The 22,451-nt window shown below is 39.8% G+C and overlaps 1 protein-coding gene across 10 annotated transcripts in view; it reads left to right on the plus strand.

The window, feature by feature from the left end:
* ZNF583 (zinc finger protein 583) overlaps positions 1-22,451 on the plus strand; it is a 48,398-nt gene that overhangs the window by 18,796 nt on the left and 7,151 nt on the right. The window contains exons 1-6 of one of the 10 annotated variants that reach the window (XM_053606859.1): positions 3,755-3,919; positions 6,107-6,198; positions 13,680-13,851; positions 14,339-14,412; positions 15,303-15,429; positions 15,704-15,799. In XM_053606859.1, coding sequence (XP_053462834.1) covers positions 15,396-15,429; positions 15,704-15,799 — 130 coding nt within the window. In that variant the 5' untranslated portion in view covers positions 3,755-3,919; positions 6,107-6,198; positions 13,680-13,851; positions 14,339-14,412; positions 15,303-15,395. Of the gene's footprint in view, positions 1-3,689; positions 3,920-3,975; positions 3,995-6,106; positions 6,199-13,679; positions 13,852-14,338; positions 14,413-15,290; positions 15,430-15,703; positions 15,800-22,451 lie in introns of those variants that run through there. The other 9 variants (XM_053606856.1, XM_053606857.1, XM_053606858.1 and 6 more) reach the window with 9 other exon arrangements.

The raw sequence follows: 22,451 nt of genomic DNA on the forward strand, positions 1-22,451 counted from the left end.
TTGCTCCTGGAACTCAGGTCAGCATTGATGAAAAACTCTCCATCTGGTACAGTAAGGTTTGCCTTCTCTCCCAATGTGACATTAGTAAGTTATGTCCAAAAGAAAGAAAAGGCAGTTACAGTACTTTCCACATAGCATAATGATATGAAGGTGATGGATAATAAACCTGATGTAATCAACTTTTATAATGCTACTAAAGCAGGTGTTGACACACTTGATAAGTTAGTGAGAATGTATTCCCGTCACCAAGGAACTCTGCATAGGCCCCTGGCAATTTTCTTCAACATCATTGAAACTGCAGCATACAATTAATATATGATTTTTGGGGGAAGCAAATAGCCACTGGTCCCAACTTCATTTGAAGAAACAATTGGGAAGAAAATACTTTTCGAAAAATTTGTCATGACAATTCTGTGAAGAAAATAAAACATACCCCAAATGCACATGGTCTCCACAAAAAAATACAATGGCAATGAATCTTTGTGGACACGAGTACAATCAAGGACAAGGTGTGATGACAAGAGGAATGGTCATACCAAACCAAAAGGAAGAGTTAGGAGAAAAGCAGTGAAAAGCTTACCATAAAAAGATTGCTGCTACCTTTGTCCCTATGGGACAGACTAGACACATAAGAAGCCATAAAGTGAATGCAGCAAATACATCTGTCCCAGCCACACATCTAAAGAAGAAAATATAAGAATATGCAGAGAATGTGATTAAAATGTTAGATACTTGTACAAGGATATGTAAAATATATGTTTTTTTTCATGGAATTATAGTAGTATTTCTTCTGGGGTTGGTGATTGACCTCTCCATTGGTGTTCTTTGAGTACTGAAATGGTGTTGATGTGCAACTGTTAATGCCTATCTCAATTTTCTTTGTCTATTAAAGAAAAAATGCAACACTGATTTTGCAGCTTTGTGCTTAGGGCCAAATGAAGTAATACAATAAAAGCAAAGTTAAAAGCATAGTTATTACTGATATTGAGAGCAGTTAAATAAGGATGGTTGACTCTCATACTTTCAAAGGTGGGTTGTAGAAATCCTAAATTTGTAGCCAGCTAGTCAGAAGTGAGGGGACTCCTGAACATACAGCTGGTGTCCAAAGGAAGGGCAGTGTTTTTTTTATTGTTTTTTTTTTTTTTTTTTTTGAGACAGAGTCTCACTTTGTCACCCTTGGTAGAGTGCTGTGATGTCATAGCTCACAGTAACCATGTCATAGCTCACAGTAACCTCAAACTCCTGGGCTTAAGGGATTCTCTTGCCTCAGCCTCCCAAGTAGCTGGTACTACAGCCACTGGCCACAATGCCTGGCTATTTTTAGAGACAAGGTCTCGCTCTGGCTCAGGCTGGTCTCCAATCTGTGAGCCACCTGCTTGGGCCTCCCAAGGTCTGGGATTACAGGCATGAGCCACCGCACCCAGCCCAGGAAGGGCAGTCTTGTGGAGGAATGTTTGGCAAACTCAGTATGTTGTCCTATTTAAAATTTCAACCTTCCTTGCCTTGCTCTTTAAAAAAGAAAATGCCATTATCACACCTAAGAAAATTAACAATAATTTAATAACACTATTAATAGTTATGTAGCCCACTCTGATTTTTTGACTCCAGTTTTTTAAGTGTACAATTTATTTATTTTTTTTTGTAGAGATAGAGTTTCACTTTATTGCCCTCGGTAGAGTGCCGTGGCATCACACAGCTCACAGCAACCTCCAACTCCTGGGCTTAGGCGATTCTCCTGCCTCAGTCTCCCGAGTAGCTGGGACTACAGGCGCCCGCCACAACGCCTGGCTATTTTTTTGTTGCAGTTTGGCTGGGGCTGGGTTTGAACCCACCACCCTCTGCATATGAGGCCGGCGCCCTGCTCACTGAGTCACAGGCGCCGCCCTTAAGTGTACAATTTAATAGCTTATAGTATGTGAGGTTGGACCATTAAGTTTATGAACTTATCCTAGAAGTGCTTCATACTTCATTGCTGAATATCACTACAGTCACCTTCTGGATACTCCTCTTGGGAAGCTATGCATAAGTGCCAGCATCTTGTCCATCCTTGAAAGCAATTTTGGAGCTCTTTTTGTTTTTGGAATGGCCAACAGAACTGTTGTCCTACAAGGTCGTACAATTAAGTTTGAGAATGAGGTCATCCTAGAAAAACTGCTACATATTCACCTGAGCTACTCTTTTTTATTAAATCCTTTCTAGAGACAGAGTTTCACTTTGTTGCCCTCAGTAGAGTGCTATAGAGTCACAGCTCACAGCAACCTCCAGCTCTTGGGCTTAGGCGATTCTCTTGCCTCAGCCTCCCGAGTAGCTGGACTATAGGCGCCTGCCATAACCCCTGGCTATTTTTGTTGTTGTCGTTGCAATTTGGCCGAGGCCGGGTTTGAACCCACCACCCTGGGTATTTGGGGCCGGCGCCCTACTCACTGAGCCACAGGTACCGTCCCACCTGAGCTACTCTTTACACCACAGTCTGAATTGTTTTAAAAGTGTCCCCTTTAAAAGAGGCATTTTCAGTGGCAGCCCATCTGCTTGCAGATGCTCTTAATAAATCTCTGCGATTAGCCTGGTTCTTTGTGGCACCTTTCTACATTTCCACATCTAACAGCCAGGCAGATAGTGTAGAAATTGAATTAGAGAAGGCCCAGCTGGTATCCGCTGTAGAATTTATTGCTTGCTTGGTATGCATAGAGAAAACCTCCACACATTTAGTCACAAAAGTCTTCTGCGATGATTGTTGTTGAATGAGAGAATAGAAAAGAATGCTCCTTGAGTTTGTATATTTTTTGCACTGCCTCAGAGGGCAAAATTGAAATAATGAAGAAGTAAAAGAATAATTTTAATACTCTTACTTTGCTTTTGTTTTGTTTTGTTGAGACAGCACCTAGCTGTCACCCGGACTAGAGAACAGTGGGTTCACTGCAACCCCAAACTCCTGGGGTCAAGCTGTCCTCCTGCCTCAGTCTTGTGAGTAGCTGAAACTACAAATATGCTCTACCGTGGCTGGCTAATTTTTCTATTTTTTGTAGAGGCAGGGTCTTGCTATGTTGCTGAGGCTAGTCTCCAACTTCTGGGCCTCAAGGGATCTTCCCACCTTCGCCTCCCAAGTGCTGGCTGGCATCACAGGCCTGCGCTATCACGCCGGGCTCACTTTTCTATCTTCTTTCTTTCTTTCTTTCTTTTTTTTTTAATAAAACGTATTGCTTCCCAATATACAGGTATACCATTTTTACTATTGAATTCCTCCCGCATTAGAATGTCAGTGAGGGTGGGGATTTTTGTCAGCTTTTTCACCGTGTCCCCAGAGCCTTTAACAGTGTCCAACACAGTAGGTGATCAGTATATTGCCAATGCAAGACAGATTAAGGCGGAAAAAGAAGATACAGCAAGAGAAAGAAAGAAAACCCGGGCAGCCCGCACTTAACCACGCATTTCCCCCAGCTCTCCTAGCTCCGGGCTCAGAGCCCCAGCAGATGCCCGGACCACTGACTGGCCACCACGCGTGCGCGCCTTTGCCGGGTCAGCCACGCCTGCAGAGCACCGGCGAGTTGCGCCTGCGCTGCCTGAGCCGACCTTCCAAGGCCTCGGGGGAGACCGGCGAGCCGTAGAAAGAACTGCCTCAGAGGGTTCCGATGATCCCAGCTCTGGTTCTGTAGGCCCGCGGGGTCGAGAGGGCGCAGCAGAGAAGACTTCCAACCGAGTTGCGCGGCGGGCTGTCGGCTGGCGCTCGGGCGAGTAGTCCCAGGATCCTCTGCGCCATACCTGCCTGGACTTCATTTCCCAGCGGCCCCTGCTGCCGCACGAGCGCCGCGGCGCCTTTGTGAGCGCGGCCGCCGGCCAGAGACCGGCCCGGCCGGTACCAGGCCCGCTGACCGAGCCCAGGGAGGTGTACGGCGGCAGGCAGGAGGCGGTGAGGAGCCCGGTAGCGAACGCGCACCCGGTCAGGCCTGTGGGACAGAGCTGGGGCCGGGTTGTCTGTGCCATCATGCGTGAAACCGTATGTGGGAATGTATGTGACGGTGTGAGACTGAGAATATGTTTCTCAATGTGAAACTCCGCGTGAGAATGTGTGACAGCGTAAGATCTTGTGTAAAAATATGTATCACTGTGTGAGACCGTGCCTCTGACTGTGAGGAAACCTGTGACAGTGTGTGGGACTGTCACACTGTGTGAGACCATGTTACCGTGTGAGACTGGCCATTTGAAACTGGGTGTTTCAGAATGTGTGACAGTGTTAGGCTGTGTTACTATGTGTAGACCGGGGGAGACCATTTGTGAACGTATAGGACTTGTGTGAGTGAAACTGACAGTGTGTGAGAATACCTGATTGTGGGTGACTGTGTGAATAGAGTTCGTGCATGTAGAATCATATGAGACTGTGGGACATTATGAGACCCTGATGCTGTTTGCGATTGTATGTGACAGTGTCACTGTGTGACAGTGTTTGACAGTGTGATAGTGTGTGAGACCATGTTGCTGTATGAGGTAGGGACCAAGTGAGACCGTATTTTTGACAGTATTTTGAGAATGTGAGTGATGGTGCGTGGGACAATGAGTGTGACTATGAAACTAACAGTGGATATGATTATGTAAGATTGCATGAGTGTGTGATTTAGCACTTTGTGTCATCCTGATTGTGACATTGTGACCTAGAGTGGCCCTTTATGACCTATTGTGAACAGAGGGTAGGCTTTAGGATGGGGGCATGTTCACAGCCTGCCAGTGGAAGTGCTAGAATGGATTGTGTGCTTTGTCTGGTTTGTGTCATGGGCATGAGGCTGTGTTGGTGCCTGGTGAAGCTGGTGTGCTCTGGGGTTTAGGAGACTTGGTATTGTAGGGGAGACAGATTGAGATAAAGAGGGAAAGATGGGGACAGAGAGAGGAGAAGAGAGCTGGAAAACAGAAGGAAGCTGGAGAGGGAGACCTGAAAAGAGAAGCCCCAGCCTTAGGCCTGGAGAATAAAGTGGGTTTCTGAGCCTTAGACTGCTCTGTTGTACAAGAAAGATCTTTTCATTCTTGTTTGTGTCTCTGGGGCATTTGAGGAATTGAAGAGGAAAAAGCAAAGGGAGACCCACTATGTGCTCTTTATGAAAAGAAATGATAAGTACGATTTATTTAGCAAAAAGAATGTGCCAAGCATTATGTTAAATCTTTTATTTGGATCATTTCAGGATCCTCCCAACATTTAATAGGGAATATTTACCATTTCACTGGTGAGGAAACAGGTTTGGTGTGGTTGCCCAAATTGCCAAAAATTACATAGGTAGTGAGTATTGGTGGATCAGATATTTGAGCCCAGATGTTTTGATACCCAACCTTGTGGTTCTCACCATTCGGTTGTACTGCTTCTTTGGTTCTTAAGTAATGGCTTTACTCTTTAATGCATTGAGGTATGTTGGAAAAGAACTAATGATTAAAAGGTTTTCATGATTAAAATATTTTCATAAAATAGCCTGCCCTTCCCTTCCTCTCTCCTCCCTGTCTCTCTTTTTCTTTCTTTCTGAGGAAATCTCTAAGAAGAAAAGTCAAGAGATTGGTTTTCAGGTGCAGTTTGTCCTAGCCAGGACCAGAAGCAGGGTGTCCTGAATTTTTGTTCCAGTATTCTCCAGACCACAAGACTCCTCTGATATCTACTCAGTATAAAGATGCTTTCTCTGAGACATTCACTTTGTTGCTTTATCTCTCATCCTTACAGAAAAGAGAGGGTACATATTTCCTTTCAACATCATCATCTGGTAGAAGGATTACCAAGTCAGACCTGGTGTCCATTTTGGCTCAATATTCACATTGTTTAATTTCACCAGTGAAGAGCCTTCGTGTGTGAAAGGAAGGAAAAGCCCTACTTAATAATGCCATTCTGTAATTTTTGTTATTGTTTATAATTATAAATGAGGAGTAACTTATGCACAGAAAACATATATTCTTAAGACCTAAAGCACATGGTAAAGAATTGTAAATTTAGATATGAATGACTTTTTCAGACTCTTCTCATCTACTTAGGTGGTGTAGGGAGAAGGGAAAAGGGAAGGAAAGGAGGGTTTCTAGGCTGGTAATGCTGGGAGCAACAAGGGCAGGCCTGGCATATTATGATTTCTTTTTCCTTCTCCAGCTCTACTTTCTCAGGATACTACTCATCTCAGAAAAGAGCCTGAAGGAGGAGGATAGAAATCATAAATTCTTAAAGAGAAAGCCATGTCCCAGGTAAGGAATCATTTCTTCTCTCTTCTTTGTTACATCATCTTATTTTTCAGGATATATGAACATTTTGCTGTTTTTCCAAAATTCCCCAGCCTAACAGAATTCCATTTATCCAGTGACTTGCTTTCTTATGTCCTCCTTTCCAGTAAAAGGATGTCCCAAAAAGCCAAGCAATCTTCCTTTATTTCTATAGGAAGTATTTTCATCTTCATTCAAGAAATAGTTCAGTACCTCCTATAGTTTCAGTATTAGGAGCTCTCAAGAGGCAAAAATACACACATTGGAATATACAAGGCTTCATTGTGGTAACTTCATTCATTGAGGGTCAAGACATATGTTCAGATTTAAATGGTGGCATAGAGCTTTTCCACAGACCTAGGTTTGAAGGGAAGACAAGACAGGTAGGTTGTCTTAGTCACAGAATATAGCAAGATTGGATGGGTGAAGTGATTCACACATGTTGAAATTCACTTTGGGAAGCTGAGGTGGGTGGATTGCTAGAGCTTAGGAGTTCGAGCCTGAGCAAGAGTGAGACCCTGTCTCTACTAAAGATAGAAAAACTAGCTGGGTGTTGTGGCAGGCAGCTATATCCCAGCTACTTGGGAGGCTGAGGTAAGAGGATCCACTTGAGCCCAGGAGTTTGAGGTTACTATGATGTCATGGCACTCTCCCCAGGGCTACAGAGTGAGACTGTGTTTCAAAAGAAAAAGAAAGGAACATGGGAAGGTCTCTTGCTCAAGGTGATTTTGAGGAATAGGATATGTTGGGTCTTGTTTTTGAAGTGTGGGTCAGGTAGGGTAGGGATTTTTCTAGACACTCTTTACATAGTAGGATTGTGTGGGAATAAGGAGGACTCAGTTTAGGGATATCCTGAGTTAATAGCAAGCAAAAGTTAATGATATTCTAGGTCATTCAGTAAGATTAGTGGAGTTAAATTAATGGAGTTAAAAAAAATGTAGGATTAGTGGAGTTAAATTAATGGAGTTAATGGAGTTAAATCATTCAGTAAGATTAGTGGAGTTAAATTAATGGAGTTAAAAAAAATGAAAAAGAGTAATGAGCAGAATCTACATTTTTTTTTTCTGAGACAGAGTCTCACTATGTCACCCTGGGTAGAGTGCCATGGCGTCCCAGCTCACAGCAACCTCTAACTCTTGGGCTTAAGCAATTCTCTTGCTTCAGCCTCCCAAGTAGCTGGGACTACAGGTGCTGCCACAACACCTGGCTATTTTTTTGTTGTAGTTGTCATTGTTGTTTGGCAGACCTGGCCTGGGTTCAAACCCACCAGCCCTGGTGTATGTGGCCAGTGCCCTAGCCTCTGAGCTATAGGTGCTGAGCCAAAATTTACATTTTTAAAAACTGTATAAATCAACAATAATGAAAACAGTAAATAGTTCGGAATGGGAGCCAGAAGATGTAAACATGTAAAGATCAGCATATAATGTGGAGAAAGAAATGCAAGTATAAGAATTCCATAAGAATGGAAAATGTTAATTCATTCACTAAACACATAGTTATTACAGGCTATATACTAAGTGCTGTGGTAAATAACAGTTGACGTTGTCTTCATAGGATTCAGTGTCTACTGGTTTGCTTATTATATGATAATAAACTTATGTTATTTTAAGACAGCGGTTCTCAACCTGTGAGTCGTGACCCACAGGAACTGTATTAAAGGGCCACAACATTAGGAAGGTTGAGAACCACTGTTTTAAGGGATGGATTATTCATATAGAAAAAATAATTTTCCTCAGATGTAGAAGAAAGTACATAGAGTTTAAGTACATTCTATAGGTTATATATATATAAAAAAAAACTGCTAGGCGAAATATAGAGAATGATGGTAAAGAAGAAGATGAAGGACATGCAGGAATTAACTAGTGTTGCAGTGTCCAGTAGAACTTCCTGGTGATTGATGATAGAAATATTCTGTACCTGCACTGTCTAATGCAGTAGCCACTAACTCCATGTGGCTGTGGAGAGTTTTACATGCTAGCATGACTAAGGAACTGTATTGTTAATGTTAATGATCTACATGTAAAGATCCAGCTGTTGTATTGGACAGCACAGATCTAGGCTTGTAAAATGATAAAGCCAGAATTAGCTGGGTTGTGGTGACACAGACCTGTAGTCCTACCTACTCAAGAGGCTGAGGCAAGCAAAAGAATTGCTTAAGCCTAGGCGTTTGAGGTTGCTGTGAGTTATGATGATGCCACTACACTCTAATCCAGGCAGCAGAGTAAGACTCTTGTTTTAAATAAAAAAATAATAAAGCCAGGAAGAAAATTATGGATAATCTTGTCCAAGTTGCTCATTTTATAGATGAAGAAAAAGAGGCTAAGGGAAGAAAGTGACATGGATATATCACTAGTGACTGAGTCAGATATAAGAAGTTGTAATATGCCTTGACAGGCAGTAACATAGACGTTGGGTGATGATTTGAAGAAAGCTGTGGTAGAAAATGAAGAAATCTGTGAAGAGACTGTGATGAGGCCCATTCTTTCCTTTCCCTACCCATAACTGACATTGGCTTCCCATCTTACTTGGAATGAAATTCAGCATACTTACCCTGGCCTGTAAGGTCCTATATGCTCCAGTTCCTGGCTACCCCAGACCTCATTTTCTACAAGTCTTTACCTCTCTCTCCTCTAATCATACTTGAGAGCTTGCTGTTCCTTAAAATTGTCAAGCTCTTTCATGTCTGTGAATTTTTGCATTTTCTCCTCCCTTCTGTGAAATTCTCTTCCCCCTACATGTTGTCTTGTCTTATTTTTCCACTTTACTCAAATCGTTGTTCAAATGTTACCCAGCCAACATAAGTGATATTACAAGTAAATGAATATCCTGTAACTTGACCATCCAAAGGACTGTAACCAACTGGTCAACATCTGGAGGTGGTCAACATAAGGAACTAGTCCTCTTATACTGACACATACATGTGGTACATGTCTAGTCTATAAAAATTAGTCAACTTTAAAGAGGTAGGTGGTCAGTGGAGGGAGGTGGTCAACTATGGAGGCTCTACTGTATATACATAATCATAGATTAATCAATATATCATAATTATATCTGTATAAGGAAACATTTGAAGAAATATATACTAACTTAATTACGATTGCTTCTAGGAGATAGGCTGATATTAGGAGTTAGCCATGGAGATGGAAGACTTTCAGTTCTTTAACTTAAAAAGGAAGAAAGTCATTGAGGGTAGAAATACTCCACCCTATTTTCTAATTTTCTTTAATGGTGACAAATTAAATGTGTATTTTTTATCAAATCAATATAAAAATATTTGAAAGATATTCATGTCTCATTGGCTGAAAGGAAAATGTCAGACATTCAAAACCTGGAATCCATTAGTTCATGTGTGCAGCTAAAAAATGTCTTTTTTTTTTGGCTGGGGCTGGGTTTGAACCCACCACCTCCGGCATATGGGACCGGCGCCCTACTCCTTGAGCCACAGGCGCCGCCCTAAAAAATGTCTTTTAAGAAGATTACCTACGGGGGTGGCGCCTGTGGCTCAAAGGAGGAAGGTGCCGGTCCCATATGCCAGAGGTGGTGGGTTCAAGCCTAGCCCCGGCCAAAAACTGCAAAAAAAAAAAAAAAAAAGAAGATTACCTAGCAAAATTTGCCTCATTACTGTCTATAGCAGAAATGATGTGTGTTTTTTCTTTCTTTTCCCACAGCATTTTAAAGAGTTTGTATTGAAGTATTTGAGTTTTAGTAAATTGTTGACTGTTAGTTCTTAGTCCTGTAAAGCACAGGTTTCAGTTTTCAGACCTGATTCATGTTCTCTTCCTTCCTTAAAGGCTTAATTCACTTTCTCAGATTTCCCTCTACTGAGAAGTGTTTTAGAGATGGAAGTACTTTTAAATAGCTGCTGCATGTAATTGATGTTTCTTTCTTTTTTTTTTAAATTTTATTTCGTTGCTTATTTTTTATTTCTTTGCTTTTTTTTTGTTGTTGTTATTGAGACAGAGTCCCACCCTATGCCCCTGAGCAGAGTGCAGTGGGCGTGGTAGCTCACTGCAACCTCAGACTCGGGCTGTGGGAATCCCCCTGCCTCAGCCTCTGGAAGTCACTGGGATTACAGGTTCTTGCCTTGGCGCCCAGTGCTGGGTTTTTCCATTTTTTTCATGAGTCAGGATCTCACTGTGGCTCAGGTGAGCCTTGAACTCCTGAGCTCAAGCAGTTCTCCCTCCTCAGCCTCCCACAGTGTTGGGATTACAGGCGTGAGCCACTGCGCCTGGCAAATTGATGTTTCTTGGAGCCATATTTTTGCATCCTTTATAGCAATGGTTTTCATCCTTCTTAATGCCTCCTAACGCCGCGACCCTTTAATACAATTCCTCATGTTGTGGTGACCCCCAACCATAAAATTATTTTCATTGCTACTTCATAACTGTAATTTTGCTACTGTTATAAATTATAATGTAAATATCTGATATGTAGGATGTATTTTCATTGTTACAAAGGGGTCGTTACCCACAGGTTGATAGCCACTGCTTTATAGATAGATAGCCGCTGCTTTAACATTTTTGAGCACTGCTCAGGCACTAGCAATTTACATAATGATTCATTTTTTTCTGTAAAAATGTTTCTGCATAAAATCAGTGGTGTATATGAATTTATTCAAAGAGTCATGTGAAAGTAGAGGTAATGTTCATATTTAACAAACACTTAAGACAAGAGCCCATGGCAGAGCTTACTTGGGATCCTGGAAGTCCAATTGCTGAAGTAGGCAATAACTGTTAGTTGCTGGATTGTGGGGAAATCTGTGTAGTCACTAGCAGGACTCAGTGTAGTAGCTAGTTACCAACTAGCTGTGTGGTGGTATTTCAGTATTTAACAAATCAGTACAAGTGTGTACCGTTGAATGGTCTTATGTATCTATATGTCAGCCTAACTTAAGAGCCAGCTTTGCTAAGGAGCATGTACAAATCACACACCAAGTCCTTGTTAAGTCCAGACCAGATTTATCTTGGCAGGAAGAACAACCATTTTGAATTTTTAGGTACCAAATGGAAATTTTGACCCAGGTTATCATAAAGCTCCTTAGTTGGGCAAGCAGCAGTAGTATTTTAGAACTGTAAGTAACAATAAACTCACTTGCTCATTAAACATGCATAATTATGTATCTTCCTGTAGTGAGAACTGTTTTTTTTTTTTTTTTGGAGACAGAGTCTCCCTTTATCACCCTTGGTAGAGTGCTGTGGCATCACAGCTTACAGCAACCTCCAACTCCTGGGCTTATGCAATTCTTTTGCCTCAGCCTCCCGAGTAGCTAGGACTATAGGCGCCCGCCACAGTGCCCGGCTATTTTTTTGTTGCAGTTTGGCTGGGGCCGGATTCGAACCCACCACCCTCAGTATATGGGGCCAGTGCCCAACCCACTAAGCCACAGGTGCTGCCCGAGAACTGTATTTTTGATGTACTTTAACATTAGACTTGGAAATAGTCACTAAGTTAATTAATAGTACTTAAAATTACTATTATTTTTTCTCTTAGGTAGCATGTCAAGTTATCCTCTATTGTTGAAACTTAGTGGCATTATCAGGATCAAGAGCTGTTAGATAATATTTTATTGCCTGTTACACACTGAGTCTTAGGACAATTTTTATTTTCAAAGGAAATGTATCCCAAACCCAAATACTTTGTCTTCTTACTGGGTGCTGGTTATATGGATTCAGAAATTTATTTTAATACTATCCCTTCTTAGATTTATAAGTCAAAGGCTTTGATCAACTTCATTTTATATATGCCAAGTTTTTGTTTTGATTCAAATACCTTTTCAAACATCAGGACTGCTGTTGAGTAAGCCATATCACTTCTATTCATTTAAAACCATCTACAGGGAAGAAGTTTATGTAAAAGAAATGTTTAATGTGCAGCAAACAAAAGACTCAGGTTGGAATGTGTAATGAAATGGAACATAAAATATGTAATATTTATTGTAAAATACATGATGTCATCATGTGTTTGACATCATGACATTCATCACTTTGGCAGCTGTTGGCAAGTGTTTAGAAATCAATGTTATAAGCATCAAATTTTACATATAACTGTATTAATGTCCTCAGAATACTGACCTTTCCATTGTGCAGTTTGGCAAAATACTAGTTTAGACTCTGTACATGTTTTTTTTTTTTTTTGTCTCCCCCATTTTTTAAATCTTTTTATTTTATTTTTTTAGGTTTTTTTTTGTTTTTTTAAAAGCATGAAATTTGTTTCCATTCTTTCTGATATATGACAAAATTATAAAGCTGGATTCCAGAAATATACTTTAGTTAAACAGAGTCCAGTTTTATTTCATAGAGTTTGTTGTTCTGCTTCTCTTATGTGTATAAATGTGATCTAGAGTTTTGTGTAAATTTCTATGGGCAGCTCTATGCAAAGTGTAATATTGGACAATGAGCTAAATTATGTAAGAATTTTCCATCTTTATCTAACAAATGCAATCAATGTAACCTGGTTCTTTGTACCCTCAATGAATCCCCAACAATGAAAAAAAAAAAAAAAAAGAATTTTTCAAAGATCTGAACTTAAGATCACTTTCAAACTTAGCAGTTATTGAGGAAAATGATTTCCACATGGCTTTGAACATATCACAAGTCAGCCCACCCCTTTCAAGATCATTCATAGTGGCAGAGAGGGAAGACACTGAAGGCAGATTTTAAGTCCACTTCTGCAGGTGCTTTTAGACTCTAGGACAGGAGTGGGAAACCTGCAGTTTTTTTGGGGGGGGGTTTGTTTTGTAGAACAATATATTTATTAAATATATGGGCACAGGTTTTTTTAATTTTTTTAATTTTTTATATATTTATTTTTGAGACAGAGCCTCAAGCTGTTGCCCTGGGTAGAGTGCTGTGGCATCACAGCTCACAGCAACCTCAAACTCTAGGGCTTAAGTGATTCTCTTGCCTCAGCCTCCCAGGTAGCTGGGACTACAGGCACCCACCACAATGCCCAGCTATTTTTTTGTTGTTGTTGCAGCCGTCATTGTTGTTTGGTGGGCCTGGGCTGGATTCAAACCCGATTTACCATTCTTTTATTTTTTTTTAAGTTCAATATATATTATATACCATTAACAATTAGAGAATTAAAGTTAACATGACAACACAAAATATTAAATACATGGAAATAATTCTTTAGAAGTATATAGTATTTCTACATGGAAAACTTCTAGTTATTATTGAAAATATAAAAAGACACATGTCTGTATATATTGCAAAATTATTAATGATTGTTTTTATTTGTTTAGGTATTCCTTCTATTATAACTCGAGTTATTGTCTTTCTCGGGATATCAGTATACCACATGGAAAATTCAGTTTGCTCTGGGGGTTCAGAAGGATTGTAGCAAACAGCTGGCCCATGGGGGGGGGGTCACATATCTCTAATATTGGGTGTTACTATATATGCAAGTACCTTAAGGCTTTCCTGTATATTCATAATAAGAATAAACCAATAACAGAATTTTGACAGTTTCTCTAGTTTGGGTTACCTTTTGGATACATTTTTCACAACCTTCATCATGTCTCACATCTAAGATTAAAGAAGGAAGGTGAAAAAGTCCAAAGCAAAGAATCAGTCATCAGTTCCACGCCGATGCTGCTCATCTTCAAGCTTCTGCCATGAGTAGACCAGTCAGCTCCTGGTATGTGACTGGGGCAGGGCTGTAGTCCTTTATCAGGGTAAGATGGTGGGGATGCTCTGGGTGTTGTACTGTCCATTTCCCATCGCTGGCTGATTTCACTCATGAGTGATATATCCAGGCAGGGATGCCATTCACCTTCACTGTTGTTGGTGTGAACAGGGTCACCAAGTAGGGGCCTTTTCACCAAGGTTTCAGTGGGCTGAGGCTCCAATCTTTAATGCACACTTGGTTACCTGGAAAGTGGAGATGAACTGGGGGTGGTAAACTAACAGGAGATCTATCAAACTAACAGGAGATCTATCATTCACCCATTCTGAAATCTTTTTTTCATTATTTTTCCAAGTGACATTAGTTGGTTAGTAAGTTAGTACATTTTGTTTCTTTCAGTTCTCTCAGGGTCCCTGATAAATTTCTTAAAATGGGAGGGGTTTGTGATATAGTATTTTATAGGGAGAGTAACCTGTTCTTTTTTTTTTTTTCTTTGTAGTTTTTTGAACCAGGTTACATTGATTGCATTTGTTAGTTAAAGTCCCTCTTACAATTGTGTCTCGCCCCCAAAAGGTATGTCACATGACCCTCCAGCCCTCTCCCTACTTCCTTGTCTCTACTCTCCCCTTCCCCCACCGAGTACTAGGTCATTAATTGTCCTCATATTAGAATTGAGTACACAGGATTCTTGTTTCTCCATTCTTGTGATGCTTTACTAAGAATAATATGTTCCACTTCATCCAGGTTAATACAAAAGATGTATAGTCTCCATCTTTTTTAATGGCTGAATAGTATTCTATGGTATACATATACCACAGCTTATTAATCCATTTCTGGGTTGATGGGCATTTAGGCTGTTTCCACATTTTGGCAATTGCAAATTGAGCTGCAATAAACAGTCTAGTGCAGGTATCCTTATGGTAAAAGGATTTTTTTTCTTCTGGGTGTATTCTCAGTAATGGGATTGCAGGATCAAATGTGAGGTCTAGTTTGAGTTCTTTGAGGATTCTCCATACTTTCTTCCAAAAAGGTTGTATTTAGTTTGCAGTCCCAGACCCTATACCTGTTATAAGGCTTAACTCATAGCTTGTCTCCTCTTTGAAGACCCATGTATACCAGTGTATTCTGGTTTCTCCATATTGAGAAGTGCTCTGGAATTTAGTATGAATAACATATTTTGTACTTGATTGTTTATTCTGTTATTGTCCAAATTTTTGTGTGTTATAAATCTTTTCTACATCAGTAGAATTATCTCTGAAATTGTATACTTTCCATGACAAAATGTCAAAACTAAACAAAGATAAGTAAGTTAGCAATTACTTAACATGCATTATTCAAAACCTAAATACTGAAAATTTTGCTATATGCAATATATTTCTCTTTAAAAGTATAGACTCTCTTTAACCTAGGCTCATATGAGGCCATGAACACTAATTAAGTATTAATGTGTTATGTCATTTCAGAATTTGGTGACATTTGGGGATGTGGCTGTAAATTTCTCTCAAGAGGAGTGGGAATGGCTGAACCCTGCTCAGAGGAATTTGTACAGGAAGGTGATGTTGGAGAACTATAAGAGCCTAGTATCACTGGGTAAGGAGGTCTCCCCATAATTCAGAATCTGCACACAGGACTACATTCCAGTGTAATGTTTGGGAAGCGTCCAATGTGCTCTACTAAATTTTTCTTTTCATACGTTTCCCAAAATAGGTTGAATTTTGTAGAATTGGCAACTTCATCTTCCCCATTCTTCAGAATACTTCATCACTTCTTTAGCACCCTCCTACAGTATCCCCATCTTTCTAGTGACCAAGGAACTTGATCTGATATTTATAGACCTAATTCCTGTTTTATTTCTTGCAAGCAGGAGTTTCTGTTTCTAAGCCAGATGTTATCTCATTATTGGAGCAAGGAAAAGAGCCCTGGATGGTGAAGAAGGAGGGAGCAAGATGCATAAGCCCTGGTGAGTGAGAGAGAACCAGGGAGTTTGAGCCATTACCAGGAAAAGCTTGGCTATTCTGAAAAGTGTAGCTCAATTGATGTTTCCTGGGTAGCTTTTCTTAAAGGTTCAAGGCTTGAGAAGAAACATTTAGGCATCTTTAGCATGGACTCCCAGTTAATTCTCTTCGTATATATTCTCAGGGTCCAAATTTCAGAGTATCTCCTTGTCTTCCCTGCCTTTTAGTTTTGCACAAGTTGCTTCATTCCATTGGGAAAAAGTCCAGATTGTTTTCTCTTTCCTAGTTACTAAGTTCCTTTTAGATTGAAGAATCTATGCATTTATTTATTCTCGTATTCTTGGCAAAAGAATACGAGAATAAATAAAGTTTCTATTTTGAGAAGAGTATTCTGCTAAATTTTTAGGATTATTGTGGGGTTTATGAACTAAAAAAAAAAAGAAAGCATTTCCAGTTTTATTTTCAACACTGGTAACTGGAAGTTGGTAGCATTTGATAGAAACAATCTGAAGAAAGAATAGGTTGGTAAGAGGAAAGATGATGAGTTTGGCTAGGAACATAAGGATTGACTTTTATGAGATGGACAGATTTCCAAGCAAAGAAATGTAGCATGCAGTTGGATTGAGAGATGGAGGCTCAGACAAAAAGTCTTGACTTAGAGATGTCAGTATGATGGAATGAATGAGATCACTGGGTCTAAGAGTTTGAGAAATAAAACCCGATGGTATGGCCTTTGTGTGGGCAAGTAGATCTTTGACAGTTTTCTCATTATCTGACAGTTTCTGGCTTTGGTTACATTTTAATTTTTCTAGATAATTATCCTTTTCATTTAGATTACCAAGTTGTATTTCCATGAATTTCAGCAGTCTCCTACAATTCTTTTCATTTCTTATATGTATAATGGTTTCCTATTTTAATTTCTTATCTTAGGGGTGGCGCCTGTCGCTCAAAGGAGTAGGGCGCCGGACCCATATGCTGGAGGTGGCGGGTTCAAACCTAGTCCCAGCCAAAACAAAAATTTCTTATCTTATATAGCTATTCTTTTTTTTTTTTTTCTTTTTAATTGTTGGGGATTTGTTGAGGGTACAAAGAACCAGGTTACATTGATTGCAATTATTAGATAAAGACCCTCTTATCGGCTTGGCGCCTGTGGCTTAAGCGACTAAGGCGCCAGCCACATATGCCTGAGCTGGCGGGTTCGAATCCAGCCTAGGCCAGCCAAGCAACGACGGCTGCAACCAAAAATAGCTGGCCGTTGTGGTGGGCATCTGTAGTCTCAACTACTTGGGAGGCGGAGGCAGGAGAACCGCTTGAGCCCTGGAGCTGGAGGTTGCTGTTAGCTGTGATGCCACGGCACTCTATCCAGGGTGACAGCTTGAGACTTTGTCTCAAAAAAAAAAGTATAATGCGTTCCACTTCCATCCAGGTTAATAGAATAGATGTAAAATCTCCATCTTTTTAGTGGCTGAATATTATTCTATGATACACATATACCACAGCTTGTTAATCCATTCCTGGGTTGATGGGCATTTAGGCTGTTTCCACATTTTGGTGATTGTAAACTGAGCTGCTGTAAACAGTCTAGTGTGAGTGTCCTTATGGTAAAAGGATTTTTTTTTTTTTCTGGGTAGATTCCCAGTAATGGGATTGCAGGGTCAAATGTGAGGTCTAGTTTGAGTTCTTTGAGGATTCTCCATTCTTCCTTCCAAAAAGCTTATATTGGACTTGGTGCCCATAGCACAGTGGTTATGGCACCAGCCACATACACTGAGGCTGGCAGGTTCAAACCCAGCCTGGGCCAGCTAAACAACAGTGACTACTGCAACAAAAAATAGTGGGACACTGTGGCAGGGGCCCGTAGTCACAGCTACTTGGGAGGCTCAGGCAAGAGAATTGCTTAAGTTCAAGAGTTTGAGGTTGCTTTGAGTTGTGACACCACTGCATTCTACTGACAGCAATATAGTAAGACTCTGTCTCAAAAAAAAGAAAACAAAAAAAAACAATAATTATTTTGTCCAAGTCTTGAAAGTATGATGTTGGTATTTTAATAGGGATGGCATTGAATCTATAGATTGCTTTGGGAAGTATAGACATTTAACAGTGTTGATTCTTCCCAGCCATGGGAATGGTATGTTCTTCCATTTGTTAGCATCTTCTGATATTTCTTTTCTTAGGGGTACATAGTTTTTATAGAGGTCCTTCACCTCTTTTGTGAGCAGCTTCATTTTCTTTGAAGCTACTGAGAAGGGTATTGTGTCCTTGATTATCTTCTCATCGTGGCTGTTACTGGCATATGCAAAGGCTACTGATTTGTGGACATTGATTTTATATCTTGATGTTACTGTATTTTTTGATCACTTCCAGGAGTCTTGTGGTTGAGTCTTTGGGGTTTTCTAAGTATAAGATCACAGCATCAGCAAAGAGGGAGAGTTTCACTTCCTCTGCCCCCATTTTGATGCCCTTTATTTTCTTCTCTTGCCTGATTGCTTTGGCAAGAACTACCAGCACTGTGTTGAATAGTAGTGGTGATAGAGGACAACCTTGTCTTATTACAGTTCTGAGTGGAAAAGCTTTCAGTTTTACTCCATTCAGTATATTAGCTGTGGGTTTGTCATAGTTCGCTTGAATCAGTTTAAGAAATGCTCCACCAATGCCTATATTCTTAATAGTTTTAATAGAAAAGGATGTTCAATTTTATGCAGTGCTTTTTCTGCATCTGTTGAGATGATCATGTGGTCTTTGTTTTTGCTTCTGTTGATATGGTGAATTACATTTATGAATTTGCATATGTTAAACCAGCCTTGCATACCTGGGATGAATCCTACTTGATTGTGATGTATGACTTTTTTAATGATAGGCTGTAATCTGTTGGCTAGGATTTTATTAAGAATTTTTGTATCTATATTCATTAGTGAAATTGGTCTAAACTTCTTTTTAGTTGGATCTTTTCCTGGTTTTGGTATCAGGGTGATGTTTGCTTTCTAGAATGTGTTGGGGAAGAGTCTTTCCTCCTCAACTTTTTGGAATAGTTTCTGCAGTATGGGTATAAGCTCTTCTTTGAAGGTTTGATAGAATTCTGGTGTGAAGCCATCCGGACCAGGACTTTTTTTTGTTGGGAGATTTTTTGTTGTTTCTTTGATCTCAGTACTTGAAATTGGTATGTTTAGAAAATCTATTTCTTTTTGGTTAAGTTTAGGGGGAGGGTGTGATTCTATGTATTGGTCCATTTCTGCCACATTGTCAAATTTCTGGGCATGGAGTTTCTTGTAGTATTCAGAAATAATCTTTTGTATCTCTGACATCTGTTGTTATTTCCCCTTTATCATTCCTGATTGAGATTACTAGAGAGTTTACTTTTCTGTTTCTAGTTAGTCTTGCCAAAGGTTTATCTTATCTTATTTACTTTTTAAAAAAACTTTTGTTTATTTTCTGAATGATTTTTTTGTTTTCAATTTCATTTATCTCTGACTTAATTTTGGTCCTTTTCTTCTGCTGGGTGTAGGGTTAGATTGTTCTTCTTTTTCTAATTCCATAAGATGATTTGTGAATAAATTTTCCTCTCAGAACTGCTTTTGCTGCGTCCTACAGGTTTGGGTAACTTGTGTCTTCCTTGTTGTTGTGTTTGAGGAAATTAACAAATTACTCTTTTATCTCTTCCTGAACCCAACTATCATTCAGCATAAAATTGTCTAATTTCCAAGACTTTGTGTGGGGATGAACAATTTTGTTGGACTTGAGCTTCACCATTATAGCCTGGTGGTCTGAGAGGAGACATGGTATAATTTCTATTCCTTTAATTTTGCTGAGGTTTGATTTAGATCCTAAGTTGTGATCTATTTTGGAGTACGTGCCATGAGCTGATGAGAAAAAAGAGTATTCTTTGCTTTGGGATGGTGTGTTCTGTATATGTCTATTAATGCCATTTGTTACAGGGTCGTGTTTAAGTCCTTTGTATACTTGTTTATTTTTTGTTTAGAGGATCTGTCCAGTTCTGTCAGGGGGGTGTTGAAGTCCCCAACTGTTAAGGTGTTCTGAGATATCATATTGCTCAGACCCCTAAAGGTCTGTTTTATAAATCTGGGAGCATTTGAGTTAGGTACATAAGTGTTTAAAATTGAGATGTCTTCTTGTTGTATTGTTCCTTTGACCAGTATGAAGTGTCCTTTGTCTTTCTTAACTAAAGTTGCTTTGAATCCACTTGTATCTGAGAATAAGATTGCAACCCCTCCTTTGTTCTGATTTGCTTTTGCTTTAAACACTGTTTTCCATCCCTTAACCCTGAGTCTTGATTTGTCCTTCCGGGCTAGATGTGTCCCCTGGAGACAACATATGAATGGCTTGTGATTTTTTTATCCAATCAGCCAGCCTGTGCCTCTTCAGTGGAGAATTCAGTCCATTCACCTTTATTGAGAGTATTGATAAGTGTGGTAGAATTCTATTCATCTTATTATGAGTTTGTTATATAGTTTATGCCTTGTGCCATTGTGGGAGCTAAGCTCTGGCCTTTGACTTCTAGGTGTATTCTTTGATGGTGGTCCATTGTGTTCAGTATTGAGAGTAGGTCTAAGTATTTCCTGTAGAGCTGGTCTTAATGTGACTAATTTCCTCAGTGCTACAAAATATTTGGTTTCTCCATCCAGTTTGAAGCTAGGTTTAGTAAGATACAGGATTCTGGGCTGAAAATTATTTTGTTTAAGGATGTTAAAGGTGGATGATCATGTTCTTCTGGCTTGGAAAGTTCCGGTTGAAAAGTCTGCTGTCAACTTAATGGCTCTGCCATATAGGTCAATTGGCATTTATTCCTAGCTGCTTGCAGAATTTTACCCTTCATCTTGACTTTGGACAGGTTGTTTACAGTGTGTCTTGGTGAGGCGCTGTTAGAGTTGAGATGATCCAGTTTTGTTATCTATCTGAAAGGAGTATGTCAGGATCTGTAGTCAAACTTGAGAAATTTTAGGGCTTCCATACCTTTGGGACAATCTTCTTCCCCTTCAAGGATTCCTATTATCCATATGTTTCAACACTTTATGGCATCTTGTAGTTTTCTAAACTTCTGCTCTGCTTTTTCTCTTTTTCTGACTCTGTAACTACCTGTGTTAACTCAGACTTTATCCTGTAATTCTGATGTTCTTTCTTCTCTGTGGTCTAATCTATTTTTGATACTTTCTACTGCTTCTTTACATTCCCTGATTGTTTCCTTTGTTTCTTTAAGCTCATCCATATCTTTTCTATATTATACTTATCTCTCATCTGATTTTTGGTTCTATCTTTCCATTTCCTCATCCAATCCCTTTATAGTCTTAATCATCCATATTTTAAATTCCCTTTGTGTCAAATCCATTAATTTTTTTATAGGAGGAATCTTCTTTATTTTTTTCACTGTATTTATTATTATTAATTTTTTTAAATCCTAAGTTTGTACATTGATGCATTTATGGGGTCCAGGGTACTGCTTTGATACACAATGTGAAATGTTTACATTGAACTAAGTAACATATCCATCACAATTATACTCATATAGGCCTATGGCTCAGTGGGTAGGGTGCCAGCTCCATATACTGAGGGTGGCAGGTTCAAACCTGGCCCCAGCCAAACTGCAACAAAAAAATAGCCAAGTGTTGTGGCAGGCATCTGTAGTCCCAGCTACTCAGGAGGCTGAGGCAAGAGACTCGCCTAAGCCCAGGAGTTGGAGGTTGCTGTGAGCTGTGTGATGCCACAGCACTCTACTGAGGGCAATAAAGAGAGACTCTCTAAAAAAAAAATTTTTTTTAAATAAAAAAATAAAAAAAAAAATGTACCATTGCATCATGCACATTAGGTGAAGTCCTCCCAAATGAGTCTTCTTTAAAAATTGCCTCATGGTCCCTTGGAAGAGTTGTTCTGTTTTGGTTATTCATGATGCCTGGATTTTTCTTTTGGCTTCTCCTCATGTGTGCTTTCTTCTTGTTCACTTCCTTGTGCATCTTTTCCCTTCTCACTTCCTCCTTTGCTTCAAGTTACCTTGTCTCAGATTTTAGGTGATGAGGAGGTCTCTTGGTATGCGGTCAGAAGGCAGAGGAGGGTTGGAGCAAGCAAGGAGAAGCCAGAGGAAAGGAAAAGAAAAAAAAAAAAACAGGAGGAAAAAAGTGGGAAAAAGAGTAAGAGAAAAGCAAAAAAAAAAAAAGGAAGAAGAAGAAAAAAATAAAATCAAAAAGGGAGGGGGAAGGGGAATAACAGAAGAAAATTGAAGAACAGGTGAGAAAGAGGACAGGAAGGGAGGATGAGAGTGATAGAAGAAATTTTACTGTTCAGCACAGTGCTATGGCCACACCTATAGCTCAAGGCTTTTGAGGAGCTGGGCTGGGTGGGGTCATCTAAATCAGGCACTCCTTACCAGCCTGAACACAGCCAGACTTTTCCTCTGCCAAAAATAGGAAGAGAAGAAAAAGAGCAAACCCAAAAACCAAGAAGGAAAAATTGAGTAAGGAAGAAAAAAAAAAAAAGAAAGAAAGAAAAATAGAAACGTTCTGAAGGATGATCTTCCTTATCCTTTCTTCCTGGGGCCAACAGTAGAAAGTTCTCCTGGCCTCCTTAAGCCAGACTACTGCTGCTGTTTGCCTGTCAGACCACTGCTGTGTCACACCTTCCTTCAGGAAAGAAATGGTGGAAGAAGAAGAA

The sequence above is a fragment of the Nycticebus coucang genome, chromosome 10 (assembly GCF_027406575.1).
Source record: "Nycticebus coucang isolate mNycCou1 chromosome 10, mNycCou1.pri, whole genome shotgun sequence".
NCBI lineage: Eukaryota > Metazoa > Chordata > Mammalia > Primates > Lorisidae > Nycticebus > Nycticebus coucang.